The sequence below is a fragment of the Stegastes partitus genome, unplaced genomic scaffold, assembly GCF_000690725.1.
Source record: "Stegastes partitus isolate 25-593 unplaced genomic scaffold, Stegastes_partitus-1.0.2 Scaffold1874, whole genome shotgun sequence".
In the NCBI taxonomy this organism is placed as follows: domain Eukaryota; kingdom Metazoa; phylum Chordata; class Actinopteri; family Pomacentridae; genus Stegastes; species Stegastes partitus.
Genome location: NW_007579605.1, coordinates 85,814 through 102,027, shown reverse-complemented (window position 1 = coordinate 102,027; position 16,214 = coordinate 85,814). Strand labels below are relative to the sequence as shown.

The 16,214-nt window shown below is 40.3% G+C and overlaps 2 protein-coding genes across 2 annotated transcripts in view; both read right to left on the bottom strand.

Moving 5' to 3' along the window:
* The window catches only part of LOC103372975 (DENN domain-containing protein 1A-like), a gene marked incomplete at its 3' end in the record, with an annotated part of 23,147 nt that extends 17,503 nt beyond the window's left edge, over positions 1-5,644 (bottom strand). Inside the window, exon 1 of the mRNA XM_008302762.1 lies at positions 5,511-5,644. Within this exon, the coding sequence (XP_008300984.1) occupies positions 5,511-5,527 (17 nt within the window). The remainder of the gene's footprint in view (positions 1-5,510) is intronic.
* A 4,338-nt stretch (positions 5,645-9,982) lies between these two features.
* psmb7 (proteasome 20S subunit beta 7) lies at positions 9,983-14,646 on the bottom strand. The gene is made up of 8 exons (XM_008302761.1): positions 14,560-14,646; positions 13,651-13,744; positions 12,866-12,963; positions 12,469-12,609; positions 12,201-12,316; positions 11,713-11,771; positions 11,425-11,576; positions 9,983-10,201 (listed from the first exon to the last, which is right to left on the bottom strand). Exons 1-8 carry the CDS (start codon positions 14,619-14,621, stop codon positions 10,090-10,092), a joined length of 834 nt encoding a protein of 277 aa, XP_008300983.1. The 5' UTR covers positions 14,622-14,646; the 3' UTR covers positions 9,983-10,089.
* Between the last annotated feature and the right edge of the window lie 1,568 nt (positions 14,647-16,214).

Sequence of the window (16,214 nt, the reverse complement as noted above, 5' to 3'; positions counted from 1 at the left end):
ACAGGATGTTGATGACAAGTTTGATATACTTCACAAGGCTAAAAGTAAACACTTTCATTGTCTAAGGAGTCTACTGTTTCAGAGATCAGCAGGCGGACAGCTTGAGGAAAGAAGAAGCTCCTCCTCGTCCTCTCTGTGTTTGCCTTCAGGCAGCGGTAATGGCACCCTGACGGTTGCTGGTGGGCTCACTCACAGTCTTCCTGGCTTTTAACCTGCATCGTTTGTTGTAAATGTCCTGCAGGTTGGTGAGGGTGGTTCTGATGGTGCGTAAAGCCAAGCGGACCACCCTCCACAGGACCAAGAAGTCCTGCTGGGTGCTGCTGCCCATCCAGGTGGTGATAATCCCAGACAAAACACTCTCAATGGCACACGTGTAGAAACTCCTGAGCACCTTGACGGGTGGGTGATCTCCTTCAAATAGTTGTCCTCCTTGGTCAGACCAACACAACACTTCTCTCTCCATCGGAGCTGTTCGCTTCAGCTGTTTGTACGTGGGCAGGAGGATGGAGGCGTGGTCTGACCTGCCGAAGGGTGGTTGTGTCTTTGCTGCATAGCCGTCTCTGAAGGAGAATAACGGTCCAATGTGCTGTCTCCTCTGGTGGGGAAGGCGATGTGCTGGCAAAGTTTCAGCATCACCTTCCTCAGGTTGGCACTGTGACGATGTCCACGATGAGGGCTGCTTCCCGGTGGTTAGCCTGGTAGCTGGAGAAAGCCTCATGTAGCTCAGCTAACACAGTATCCGTGTCCGCCTGCGGGTGAATGTAGACGGCACTGAGATGACCGAGGTGAATTCCCAGGGGAGGTAGAAAGGTCGGCGTTTAATGGTTAAAAGTTCCAGGTTGGGCGAGTAGGACTTAGAGAGACAAACAACATCTCTGCACCAGTTGTTGTTGGTCATGAGACAGACACTGCCGCCTCTAGACTTCCCTGACTCAGCCGTTCTGTCCATACGATGAACTTTGAGGAACTACGCTGGTTGAACGGCATGATCCAGTATCGTGGGGGTCAGCCATGTCTCCGTGAGGCAGATGATGTTGCAGTCTCTTGTGTCCCTCTGGTACCTAATCCTGGCTCGGAGCTTGTCCAGCTTGTTGTCCAGGGACTGGACGTTTATGAGCAGGATGCTAGGCAGTGGGGGTTGGTGTGCTTGTAGCCTCAACCTGTTCCTGATGACGGCTCATTTCCCCCATTGCCTGTTACGCTGTCAGCATCCTGTGTTGTTGTTGTTGTTGTTGGGGGACCCCCGCAGGACCTCACTGGGCCAGGATGCATTGGGGGAAGTTGTGCAATGTGGTGAGAAACCAATATTCACCAGTGTGTCTTTGTCATATATGATAAGACCAGGACACGACATGGTGAAGGCCGTGCAAAAAGATAAATAGAAAGTTCAATAACAACAACAACAAAAAAAGGTGTAAGGGTGCTGGAGCAGGTCAACGGCTGCCTCACTACTGGCGCCACCTTGAAGGAAGAATAGTATTGAATATACTAATGCATCTCAAAAAACATTTTTTAAACATTATTTTTGGAATATTTCCCAAGTTCATTACAAAAAAAGGATTTACAATCCAAAAATTTCTAATTTCTGAAAAGTATGGTTATTTATACACACAATACTTGGTTGGGGCTCTTTTATCCCAAATTACTGCATCAATACTGCGTGGTGTGGAGGAGATCAGCCTGTGGCACTGATGAGATAATATTGAAATCAGCACAGTTTGTCTGTATTTTCGGTGTTTCTAATCTTCCTCTTGACAAGACCCCAAGATTTATAAAACACGGTGGACCAACGCCAGCAGATGACATGACAGTCCAAATCATCAGAGACTGCAGAAACCTCACACTGGACTTCAAATGCCTTGGATTCTGTGCCTCTCCAGTCTTCCTCCATACTCTAGGACCTCAATTTCCAAATGCAAAACTTAATTTCTTCTGAAAGGAGAACTTTGGACAACTGAGCAACAGTCAAGTTCTTTTTCTCCTGAGGACATCTGTACTTGTTGACTCTTGATTGACTGACACCAGCCACAGCCCACTCTGTGTGAAGCTCTCCTAAGTCCTGGAATTAACTTTTCTTGACAGTCCTCTCAAAGTTGCAGTCATCCCTGCTGTAGGTGCACCTTTACCTACCATGCTTTTCCCTTCTGGTCAACTTTCCATTAATATAATTTGATACAGCACTCTGCTAACAGCCAGCCTTTTTAGCTACAACTTTCAAGTCAGCAGCTTTCATCATGACTGTGTACTGAACTAGACACAGATATATGCAGTATTTATACTGTTTGAATTGTAATTTACTCAAAATATTCTGATTCTAATTTTTTGAGATGCACTGGTATAATAGCTGCAGACTGCAGTTGCAGCTTTAGAATGTTTTTATTGAGATTATGCTTGGGCTTGTTGTACATGGATAAAAATGAAAAAAGAAAGAGTTACAGCTATGATAGCAGACTTCATGTTCACATATGATGCAGCTATTGTGTGTCTAAATAGTGATTATTCTGATAGAGTGTTGGCTCCAACTTATTTCCTCATGGCCACAACTGAACTGGACAATACTCATTGTACAGCTCATTGCCTGAGTCTGAGTACATTTACTCCTCATTCTTACAGTAAGGAAACAAGATAAGATAAAATGGATGAAAAGTGAAAAGACTAAACAGTTTTTGTTCCTGAGAGTTGAAACAATTAGTTTCTTTGTCACAATAGTTTTTCTGTAGTTGAGGGATATAAGTATTTAACAAGTCTGTATGTGAAAGGCTTCATAGCAGAAAGGATTTTTTTTCCTAAGTCAGTAAAGCCCCTTTCAGACATGCACTCCATTCTGTCAATTCAACACGTTTGCTTCATGTCTGAATGTGCACCACAAGTTGTGCCGGCAATGTTGCTAGGCCAGACCTAGTAACATTTCCGTTGTTTGTATTTTTTTTAAAAGTGGGTGGGATTAAGTGAAGGATGCGGCTTTTGTGTTTCCTCAAAATAGTGGTATCTGACGGGAGGCAAAGTCTGAAGACTTGGTGTAAGCCTTGCCCACTTCTTATGCAGAAGTTGCCAAGATAGTCTGGAATCTCCTCTGTGACAAGGTGCCTGGTGTAAACGAGATTCACCCTGAGATGCTGAAGGCTCTGGATAATGTTGGTCTGTCTTGGCTGACATGTCGCATGGACATCAAGGAATGGCTTTCTCATTTTTAAAAATGGGAACTATTGGGGTATGACACTGCCCAGCCTCCTACCCTGGCTGAGGAACAATGGACCAGCTCTTTACTCTTTCAGAGCTGCTAAGGGAGTCATCAGAGCTTGACCATCCTGTCCACATGTGTTTTGCGGATTTGGAAAAGGTCATGTAATCATGTAATTTGAGGGGACCTATAAGGGGTACTGTGGGAGTATGATATACTGGGGCCGTTTATACAAGCCATCTGGTCATTGCACGACCAAAGTGAGGGCTAAGTTTGCGTTCTCTACACAAATTCAAACACGTTTCCACCAGGGTTGCTCTTTCTCGCCGATCCTGTTTGTGACATAAATGGATGCGATGTTTGGGTGCAGCCAAGGTCAGGAGGGTCTCCAGTTGGGGAACTCTCTGCTGTTTGCAGATGATGTCATTCTGTTAGCTTCATCAGACCCCAAGCTTCAGCATGCATTGAGGCGGTTTGCAGCCAAGCGGTAAAGAAGTTTGAGTATCTCAGGGTCTTGTTTACAACTGATGGGAAAATAGAGCATGAGATGGACAGACAGCTTGGGGTGGCATCAGCAGCAACTCAGCCTATGTGTTGGACCGTTGTGGTAAAGGTGAAGCTGAGCCAGAAGACGAAACTCTCAATTTATCAATCTGCGTTTCAGCCCTCATGTGTGGTCATGAGCTCTGGGTAGTGAACGAAAGAATGAGGCTGGATAAAGCTGCCAAAATGACTTCCCTCCGTAGTGTGTCTGGGCTAAGCCTTAGCGATAGAGTGAGGAGCACAGACATCCAGATGAGGTTTGGAGTAGAGTACTGCTGCTCTGCATCGAAAGGAGCTAGTTGAGGTGGTTCCAGCATCAGATTAGAATTCCTCCTGGGCACCTTCTTTTGGAGGTTTGCTGGCCACGCCCAGCTGGAAGGAGACGCTGGGGTAAGATCAGAATTCACTGGAGGCATAGCATATCTGTTCTAGGCAGGAAACACATTGGTATCTCCCAGTAACTCGAAAGTGTGGCTTGGAAGATACACGACTGGAATTATCTGCTTCCCCTGCTGCCTGTGCGACCCGACCCCGGATGATTAATAAAAACAAAAATAATAATAATAAAAATATATATGCTGTTTCAAAGCTGTCTCTATTCTCCAAAATTATTATGATGAAGAAAGGTTTCATTTCATTGTGTAAAAAACAGTAATTACATAAACTCAGCCAAAAAAAATGTCTGCGTTTTTCCATAAACAAATCCAGGGTGGTTAGAATCCTTTAAGTCAAGACTCCCTGTTTATGTTTGCAGGTCTCTTAAGAAATTCCTAGGTAACACACGTCAGCTGCACATAAATTGACACACAAGGTGATAATACAGCTAATACATATGGCTGGCAACACTTTTTAATCTATGTTACTGTTGATGGTTATGTACTAAAGCAAAAAGTCCAATTCCTTATATGTGAAAACCTATTTGGCAATACATCCTGTCTGAGTCTTATACTGATGTCTGCAGTTATCTTAGATAAATCCAATAATTTGCCTGGGGATGTTTAAAAATAAGACACTGACTTGCTTGGCTAACAACAAGACAGGCATAAAAACTGATTTTTTTATTGACATTCCCACACAAAGTTGGAAGACTCTCACAGCCGGTGGTTCATAATCAGCCTGATGACGTGCTGCTTCTGAAAACATGCCCATGTCTACAGTGTGCAGACATTCTGTTACTAACAATATTTCTAAAACAAATAACATCTGTCAAATAGCTTCTCCATGATTACTGTCAGGAACAGAGCTCACTGCCATGTAACCCAAGGAATCTTCGCTGTGTAACACTTCTCAGTTTACGAACAGATATACAAACCGAATAGTTTTTGCCTCAAAAAGTTTACATCAAGCCAGAGGAGCAACATTTGACTACTTGAATTCACAAAGCTATCATTTCTGTCTAGCATGTTGTCATGAAAATTAGCATCCAGTTAGGGATGAAAACCTGACACCGTTACTGTGTTTACACTAGCTTCACATCTGCAAATATGCTCATAACTTCTTGTTTGTGATCTCTGTCTGCATTTGTGCCCGGAAAGCGTAAGAATGTTTAATCAGCTTGTGGATGACCAGCAGCCCTGAAAAACGGAAATAACGATTTAAAATGCTTTGTTTTCTGGTCCCGTGAGTAGAATACCACCCGTGTTTTCAGCTTGTGTCGCAACAAGTCAGGGCCTTGCACTCTACTGTATCTTTCCCTGTGACTGACTGGCACAAAGCTAACACAACAGCAAGATGCTAACACTTGCCGCTGTGTCAGCTGCAGAAAGTATCGGATAAACGTTCTTACTTGATTCGGGACCCCATCCTTAATTGTCACTCCGCTGTCGCTGACAGCTGATTAGAGTGCGCAGACGCGTCAGTCCGGAGGTGTTTTTCCGATGCTAACCTGCCTGTCACACAGAGATGTAGAACGCCATGGTACGTCTGCACGTACAAGTCACACACTTCGCGCTGAACCCTGGGACTTGTAGTTCTATTGTAACGGACATTAGGTCTGTATTACGGAGAAATGTCGTGTTAAAAACTACAACATCCACAAGATGATAGGGTCGCGTGATGCTATATTGGCCATTTCGGGTCGATTGGGTCGACATAGTTACCGTTACTTTAAAAAAAAAAAAGAAGAAGAAGAATTTTGAGACTTTATTGGCTTATTTATTATTAACCTAAATCCGGTTCATCAAAAGTTCACATAGATCAAAAAGATAAATGACTAATGTTTTGCATCATTATTTTCATTTTAGATATTATAGAAGGAACTACTACAATTTATGTAAAAAATTGACCTACACAGTAGGGCCATGTTGTCAATTTCATTGTTTTCCAATCACCCACACACCACAATCAAATATTTTTTTAAGTAGATTATTTGTTCATTGTTGGTGTCTCTTTATAGGCAAAAATACAAAAAAAATCTCCCAGTGTCTCAGATGTGTCCACTTTTTTAGTTTCTTTGATAGCAGACAATGATTTAAACTAATTATAATATGCTTGAGCTTCAGGGAATCATTGTGACATTTATCAGTATTTTCTGACATTTATAGACAAAAAATAATGAATGTTTAGAAGAGAAGAATCATCAAACTGTTGACAACTAAAATAACTGATGGCCTCACAGTACTTTTGTGAGGGAATAAGACTTGTGTGCTCAGTACTTGCACACAGAAAAGTTATATAGCAATATTTTAACAATTCATGTCTTAAAACTAGATTTCAGCACCGATACCCTACATAAGGTAGGGCTGCAAGATGGAAAATTGTACAAAGTGGATGTTCCGCTACATAAGAGACTACTACTCACTAGATAAAGAGAGCTATACGGGCCTGTTGATTATAGTTTGCCATGACCATACTGTTCATCTATACTCAAGATTTACCAATATAAATGGACAATGAAAATCCCACCCAAAAGGAAAAACACTTTCTTATGTGTTGTGGAGCCTTGAAAAACCTTCAGCACTCCTTGACAGATTCTCCATACTGGACGGACGGACAGCATTCGTTTCAGTGTTAACTTTGTTAATAAAAATGATAACAACAATGAAGAATGAAATCAAAACTAAACTAAAGAAATGGTACGTAGTTTCAAAATGAGAAATATGACAAAATGTTGCAGTTCCATGAGATGGACAGGTGGCTTAGTGCAGTCTCAGTCACCTGGGAGGCTTCCTTTGGAGATTTTCATGGCACATCCAGCTGGAAGGAAACCCTGCTGTAAACCCACAATTCACTGGAGGAATATTCTATCTCTTCTGGGCTGGGTACACCTTGGTATCTCCCAGGAAGAACTGTAAAGTGTTACTGGGAAGAAGGATGTCTGGAATGACTTGCTTCACCTGCTGGCTCTGCGACCCCAGACAAGTGTAAGAAAATGGATAGATGGGTTCATAGTTTTGTCAGCACAAAAGTAAAATGTTCAAGAGAGACGAATGGACAAACTAAGTAATAACTGGTTTAATTTAAAGTCTTAGTCAGTGATTTGTGGCATCTGTGGAATCACCTGCTGCAGCCTCGTGATCTGTAATTTTCTTCAGTTTCTTAACCCTCCTATTGTCTTTGGGGCTGCAGCTGGTTTGTGGACAGTCATGGTTAAGACAAAGGAGCTCACTGAGGACCTGCAGCTACTCTCAAGTCAGGAAAGGGCTATAAGGTCATATCTAAATGTTTTCAAGTTCCAGTGCTACAGTGCAACGTATTATTAAGAAATATAAGACGTTCCACACTGTGGAAAATCTCAGAGGATGTGGTCGGAAGCCAAAAGTGACACCTGTGCTGCTGGATAGCGAGAGAGGTGAAAAAGAATCCAAGGCCGGGGCCATCCTGGAGAACCTGGGCCCTGCTGGTGGCAATGTCTCAAGGCACACAGTCCAATGGACACAGCACACTGCTGGGTTCCATGGATGCAGACCAAGGGCAACGCCACTTCTCCAGATAAGGCACACAAAAGCCCGCTTGGCCTTTGCAAATGCTCATCTGTTTTATGGTGAGATGAAACAATAATTGAATTGTTTGGCCACAATGATGTAGCCTTCATTTGGCGTAAAAAGGGAGAAGCCTTGAAGCCCTGGAGCTCATTGCAAAAGATGAATGGACAAAAATACCAGTGGAGACATTCAAAAAGTTGTTCAGCAATTATAGGAAGCGTTTGATTGCTGTAATAGCCAATAAAGGCTTTTCTATTGATTACTGAGAAGGGTATGAATAATTTTGGTTATGTCGTTTTTTTGTTCAAACGTAAATAAAAGCTGAGAAATAATTTATTTCCACAATGATGCCTCTTATACACTGTCCTATCTTGTGGGAGAAGCCTGTGTCGTTTCCAGTCAAAAAAATACAAAACTTGCTGCTTTAATAAAAGTAACTTTAAGCCAAAATTTGTTAGGGGTATGAATAATTTTGGGCTCGACTGGATATTAATAGTGAATTTTCTTGTGAGAACAAATTCTGCTCAATACCTGGTGCTCTTCTTGAGCTTCGTCACTTGTTTAAATAATCATATCATCAGACAGAGGTCCCATCCCACATGCAGGGTGGTGAGTGGGGAGATCGGGAGTGTTGAGGTTTGATCTACTTTTGAATAAACACTTGACACAACCTCACCACCACTTTGCAATGGACATGCTTCCACAAGACTTGTACTTGAAATTAATTTTCTCTCATTCAGAAAGATGTCAGCAAACCAAATGGAAATGATATTTGACCGCTGCATGCAATAGAAACAAGGATGGATTGATTCCTCCTTTGTGGTTTCAATATATCTTCCTGTGGTTTTAAACAAAGAGCTGTAGGTGACCCGTGCTGTGGCTGTGGAGGACAGAAAAGGGAAATTCCAGAGTAGTATAATATTGTGACTGAAATTCTAATCCAGTTCACTTCATCACATTTTCATTTACATGTGGCCAAGTCAGTGTATTGTCAGGCTGCCTGTATTTCTGACTGAACGAGGTTTTCCTGCTGTTCTCAGCATATTTGAGTTCCTGAGAAATTTGTGTTCTATGTGTAGGCAATTATTTCATAACAGGAAACTGTTGCAACACTTCAAACTAAAAATTGCATTTGAAAGCATTTTTGACAGAAACGAGTTGGAATCACATCTATTCTGTCATATAACTTGGTCATATTTCCCCTCTTTAAATTAGTTAATTAGGCACCGATGTGGCTTCTTGTGTAAAATGCATTACAATGTAAAATAACATTGAGAGACCAAGTCTAAAAACGACTGGCTACACAAACACAGGTTGTTGGTTTTATACATTTTTACTTGAATTACGAAGCAAATATCTTAATTGTTTCTCTCCTGGCTTTTTCTGCTGTTTTGATCATTGGAAGTATAGTGGTCATTTGAAAAAGCTATGTGGCTATATTTGACAGGGTAGTTATGAACACTGGATTTTTTTTATGGACGTTCTAATGTTCTTAAAACATAGTGTAGATACAGAACAGTGTAGATAAAATGAATGCAGGACTTTAATATTGGGTGGAAATCACAATATGGTGGAAATGAGCTGCTTGGTGGAGGTCTGCTCTTTCCAAGTGCTTTTTTGGTTTGGTATTTATGTTAAAAGATAAATATTGCATTGTTCACATGGAGCGTTCTGCTAGAAAAAAGGTTACAGCATACTGTGAACATATGAACTTTATCAGTACCTACATTTCTTGGATGCAAAATATCAAGAACCTCTGAGGTTCATTACAAATGGTTAGTCTCTCACACATCATTGTTCTTTGTCCACCCAAATCAGCTGCTCCTTTTGAACTGACCTAATTATAGCACAGAATTATACACATCTTTAAAGGCAATGTTGGGTCACAGCCAACATTGCTTTTCAAGCATACCACACCACTGCAACCATAACTGCACTAGACAGCAGGTTTCCAGTCATGTCAGAGCAGCCTTTGGCCTCGTAAATTTTAACTACAAGTCTCAAATGAATGAAGCTCTCGTTCTCCACATACTACTTGCTGACACACTCTTCAGAAATACTTTGCTGGGCGGATATTTAATGGGATGCCTCACATGAATGGTGTCATGCTCAACAATTCAAACTTGTTATAATGATGTTCAGATATCTGCAACTTTGGTCAAAATGGAATACCAGATATCTTTAACTGTGGTTTTCATGGTTGGATGATGATTTTAGAGGTACTCCTCCTTTTCCATTCTGCCATTTACATTGTGTAAAGCACAGTGGTCCCTTAAAGGCAGCTGTTCTATTTGTAGTTCAACAAATTTAAGGAAAAACAGCTTAAAGACAGTCATAAATGAATTAACTCAAACACTTTTATTGTAAACCATGGAAAAACATGCCATTTGTGTCAGGAATTCTTAGGATAGAGTCACATCAGTAAACACACTACAGAAGTATTTAGGAGGTATCCATAGTCTGTACAGACTCCTCCACCAGCTCCAGGTCCAGCGTAGTTACAACCTTCGACAACACACTGGTGGTTCCTCTTTTGTACTTGTAGTCTCCAGTTCTACAAGACACACGGAGTAATACATGTCAGTTGGGTCAAACAAGTGTGTGGTGTTTGTTAATAAGGTTGCACACAACAGAGATTTCATCTTCATCAGCACAGCATTTCTCTTTATCCAAAACACACACACATGCACACTAGTTTAACTTTGTATGACTATACAAAGTTAAACAAAATGGGTAAGTGGATAAGATTATTATTATTATTTTTAAAATTTGGTTAGTGGTAAATTCAGACGAGTGGAGGGGCGGCGGCTGTTAGGTCTGCACTCTATGAACACACTCCATCGGTACTCACAGGTGCAAGGTTTCAAGCTCATGTGCTCTTTAAGCAGAACAAGCAAGAAGACAACTAGTTATGCAACATTCATTGAGTGATCCAAGTTAATGGGTCCAGTTTAAAACAATGAGTACAACATGTGAACATGCGCTGTTAAGATGTGACACATTCTATTCAAGCAGATGTGGTGACACAACCGCAATGTTCTCATGTACTGTCCAACAACACAGGTGCACAGCTGCTAAACAGCTTGGATTCCTGATGTCTTACACTTAAACTTTTCCCCATTTTCAACATGAAAATACTGAATTACAAATACTAGATATTAAACTTTTACTGTACAGACCAAAAACCTATTTAATTTGGAAAAGCAGCTGCTGGTTCATGTCTGGCCAGCAATACTGGCTGCAGCTGTGTGCTAACTGTGAAGAGTCGGACTACCAGAAAGCAGATCTTAAAAAGACTCAAGTCTAAACTGAATAAGTCAGAGATGAGAAACTGAGTTTTCAGTTTCAGATAAGAAGTTCACTCCGTTTGTTGTTGTTAAATGGGTCACAAGGCTTTAAATGTTATTCCTCTAAATCTGTGTTTTGATCTGTTTTATGTTTTTTTTATGCAGTTGCAGTTTGAGTTTTATGATTTTTTTTTTTTTCATCCCAAAATTTCCTTCAGCCAGAGTGGATCACCTACTCTAGATTTTGACCAAATATTTTTTTTGGGAAAAATGCATTAGCCTCAAACATGAAAGACTGTCAGACAGCTTGTTCACATTTGGCAGGAGGGGTGGAGTCAGAATTTGTGTGTGAAAACCTACCAGCAACATTCACACAGTTAAGTGGTCTCCATTTCTGGAACTGAAAACTACTTTCCCTCAAATTAGGGTTCACAAACTCATCACCGCATTGGAAATACACAATACAGTAATGTCCATGAGTAGTTCTCACCTGACACCCTTCTTGTTGGCCTCATCATGGGGCCTAATGTAGTCCACCTTTCCCTTGGTGATAACACACAGGTCAATGTTGCTGCCAGAGCCCAGGTCATTAAAGATCCCTGCAGCGATACCATCACGGACCAGCTGCTTGGCATCCTCCTCCTTTAAAGAAACATTATTGATGCTCAAATGAACACCAGTGTGCTTTTACAGGAAGTGAAAATCAGTTGTATGGGCTTATGAGGCTCACTACAGGTGTTGTGTTGCTACAAATTTTGTGTCTGAGTTGTGGACTAACCTCCATGTCAGGCTTGTAGCGATCCTCAAACACTGCCATGGCAGCCAGGGACCCAGACCCTTTAGAAAAGAAAAAAAAAGGATCACTGACCGAACATTATATAACTCAGTCACAACATGTTCCATCACACAGACCAGCAAACCTTTGAGTAGTGAAAAAAGTAACAAGATACTAAAACCAGGCAAGGCAGGTCCAGGGAAACTAACCCTTGGAAGAAAATTATAATGATTTTAATACACAAACTAAGTCTTTTGAAGTGATTTGAGTACAATTAGAAAACACCATCTTGATAAACAAATAGGTTTTCTCAAATTTCCCCTGAGTCACAAGATCACATGACATTGTGTGTGTCTGTGATACACATTAAGGTTTCCATTTGCAGTTTCTTAAAAAAAAAAAGTAAGTATTTGACAAGCACAAATCCATCAAGACATTAAGCTGTAACTAAAATATGCAGCAACAGTGGAATGTTAATAGCTGAGACTGACCCATGGTGACGTAGGGCAGCTTGTCAGTGGAGCCGTGAGGGTAGATGCTGTACAGGTGAGGACCGTTACAATCTACTCCACCCAGAACCAGCGCGGCACCGATGTAGCCCTGATATCTGAACACACATACAGATGCACACATACATATATAAACACACAGAGATACAGACAACAGTATTGCTCATTCACAAGCCACATAACTAACATCTGATTGTGCAAAAAAGTGTACTGCATCCTGATAAGCACTGACAAAGACCAAGGAGTGTACCTGAAGAGCATTTGTTTAAGCATGCGGTTGGCGGTGGCCACACGTGGCAACCTGCCTGTTGAGAGTGAGTGCAGTTCCAGGTTGGAAGAGATGATCTGAGTGGTCATCTCTGTGTCTGCAGCTGTTCCAGCCCCACAGCAGCTGGACGACGACACAATTTTAGTCATTTAGTCATTGTCCCTTAAAACAACACCTCAACTCACATGAAGCCTTCAAAAAATAAAACTGAACCAAACAGGTGCAGAGAGTGCAGGATTTAAAAATTCAGAAGCTCACATCGGTTCATTTGAATACACAAATATTGCGTGCAGAATAATGTAGGGAAATGAGAGTCCAACCAACTCTCAAACTCTTTTTAACCTGCAGTGTATTGAACAACTGAGGTTCTGTCACTTACTAAATGTTGGGGGAGATGTAGTGGATCTTGGAGCAGTTCTTGTCTGCCACTACCATGCCCTCAGTGGCTCTGGTGTCAGCTCCCAGGACAACACCATCCTTCAAAGTGAACACAAAATAGAATTTAGATTCAGTAAATCATTACTCTGCAATTGCTTTAGTGCTTTTCAGCAAAGTAAAACAACACTTCTTAAAAAACATTGTGGAGACAGTTTAAGATTTGTGTGATGATCAGTGAACCAAAGTATGTAATTAGGTTTATTAGGTGTTTTATTTACACTAAGTATACATATAAGGATATGTTTTAGTCAGATGAGATTAATTCTTTAATTTTATCCACATACAGTAGATATACTTATTCCTTATGAGGTCTGTTTTGATTATTGACAACAACGTCACCATGAAAACAGTAAAGTCTTTAAGGCCAATTCATGCTTTCGGCGTGTCCGCAAGGGTAAGCTGTCAAAAATGTATAACCATGTGAACTGTCTGCAATGCAAGTGGCCAACTGCAAATGTGACACATAGCTTTGTGAAAATATATGAAAGTTTTAATACATCCAGTGAAAAACAAAACTTCACCCAATGTTGGGATACAGAATATTTTAACTGAAGGGCCATATTTGATCCACAGGCTGCTTTTTAACAACCATTTTACATTGTACAATATATCCTCTAAGCACTTTTTCACAACAACACTAACACCTAGAACCTTCATGTGCATAATGTAATGACAACATAAGATCCCAACTTGTGCGTATGAAGCAGTTTGTTTTCAGTCACTCACCTTGAAGACAACACCACAGATGGTAGTTCCTGTTTTTCGAGCAGCCGGCATACTGAATCCCAATTTGTTAGCATCCTGATCCAAAACTGCATTTCTGAAAATAAAAACAGAAAAAAGCATTTGAACGACTCTTAATGGACTCAAAACACAATTCTAAGTGGTCAGACCGAAAAAGTCAAAACAAATTTAATCAGTCCATCAACTATTTACCTCCCTGATGCTATAATTTTCTAAATCTTTCCTTAAATTGCACTTTTTTAAACTCCATATATATTTATATATATTCGTTTTTCAACATATGTAACAGAAGGCAATCTATAAATATTGCCAATATATAGAGATATTTCCATTTAACAGACTTAATGGACACATAGCACACATTTCCCAAACCAAATCACAGCATTGTAATAAAACACGCAGTGAATGTAAATGTATTTTATTCGGATTTGTCACACAGTACCGTCATTAGGTATGTACTGTGTCTGACTGGTTGTCACTACAGTTTGTGGTGTTATTGTTTTAACATAGTTTAACGTTAGCTCCTCGTTTAAGCAACCCACACATATAGTGGCTGTATACAAGCTAATAACGCTCCTCCTTTCCTTTTTCTTACACAAACGCTTATAAAAATACAGAAAAATTAACTAACTTTATTGTAATACAAAATTGCAAGTTATATTGGCTCTAAAAATAAAGCATACATTTTGTAAAATATTAAGTCACCTTAATATCAACACTAGCGCGGCGGGGAAAAGCCTGAGTCATTGTATGGAAGCCAAGTTAACATCAGCTAGCATCGCTACAAAACCTGTATTAAACACCTCTATTCCCCACAGCGTCTAACTAAAAAAGGTAACACTTATGCTAAAGTCATACTGGTATGATTTTAATTGGTTGATAGGCGTTTACCTCTTGCAATTTTCGAAACTGAAACCTCCGAAAGGTGGCCGTGTCACTGTCAGCGTCGCCATCTTGGTGAATAGTGTGTGTTTCCGGGAAGTGAAGGAAGTGGAGGAAAGGAGAGGCTGCGTTCACGGACAACACGTTGAGCTGCACGTCAGTCTTTCACAGCTGAAGAAATAAATTCACCGAAACAGGACAGTTATTTCAGCTGGTGTGCAAATGTGCCAAACAATAATCCATAAAGGATAAAAAACAAAAACAACAAAAACAACAACAACAACAACAAAACACATTTTACAGTTTCTTTAACAATAAACAATTTAAAATAATTGAATGATACAGAAAACAATACTTTTATTTTTATGTAAATGTATAAAATTGTGAAATGCTAATGCTAAACTTAAAACTACACAAAACAAAGATCCCTGATACAAGCATCATTTGCAAAATTAAAGAAACTGCTTTTGACCTTTACGCATCATCTGAATTTTAAACAGCCACTGTATCAACACAGAAGCATATTTCAAACATGACAAAAAAACTTGCACTGAAGAAAGATTTTGAAACAGTAAAAAAAAGTCATCTACTGTGTTAGAAAAAAGACTACAGAGACTGCAGAGAAAGTAATCTACACAGCCTTCAAAAATGCTTACCACAGGTCCCCTGATTTTAGAAACGTACAATGTTACATTCAAGTGCTCTCTGTAATGCTTTGACAACTGCTGAAATTCAAGCATCAGGAATGGAGAAAATACAACAAAGTGCAACACAAGGATATTCGAGGAAGAATGGTCTGGCTGTAGATATAAGGAGAGGCACTGTTAAGAAAAGACGTTACAACTTTTTCCCATTGTGAATAAACAATGTGTGCAGCACAGGAGAAAATATGCAAGGATAAGGAAAACAAAGGCATGTTGCAAAACGCTGTCTTCACAACAGCCACAAGGTCAAATCAGAGGTCATCATGAAATGTAAAATGGACATACCATTAAACAGCGGCCTCGTATCTCAAGCAAGAACTAAGGCAGACAGAGAGTGTTTTAAGAGATATGTTTGAACAGTTTCTAAACCAAAAGCAAAACCATATACAAAAAAATATCAGTGGCAGCAATATAAGAGTAATGCATAGTTCCCATCCATCCTGCTCATAAGGAATTCATGTCACCATTGAAGTCTTCGTCCCAATTCAAAAATGTAAGATTACATTTGCTAAAAGGAGGTAATGATTAGTTTACTTGGCTATGGCACTGCCAATCCAGTGAGACTAAGCCAGATTGGCAATGCACGTAACATACCTCAGCTGGTACAGTTTATAGTAATCCCAAACCAGACTGTCATGCCCTCCATCTACACTGCTTCGCTGGCAGTCGTCCCCCAATTCCTTTTTCCCTTCTCCTTGAGTCAGGTGTGTGAGTGTGTGCTTTCCTGGAGCAGGTTTGACTGGCTAACTAGCTGAGTGAGGAAGTGACAGATATGTTTTATTAGGAAGCTGGTTTCAGAAAAAACTAATAGAAATAGTGGAAATTCATCTACAAATACTCTTGCATGTAAAAAAAAAAAAAACAACTAATAAATTAAAAAATGTCTTGTAAAAGATAATAAAATTCTTGTTTAAAAAGGACTGAAAAGACTTTAAAAACTGTTGAAGCATGTTGAGGACT

Coding starts and splice junctions, on each gene's coding strand:
- psmb7 (XM_008302761.1), bottom strand. CDS start 14,621: ATGGCGACGCTGACAGTGACACGGCCACCTTTCGGAGGTTTCAGTTTC. Junction 11,772..12,200: donor GCTGCCCTACGTCACCATGG/GTCAGTCTCAGC, acceptor TCTTTTCTAAAG/GGTCTGGGTCCCTGGCTGCC. Junction 11,577..11,712: donor GCTACAAGCCTGACATGGAG/GTTAGTCCACAA, acceptor GTTTCTTTAAAG/GAGGAGGATGCCAAGCAGCT.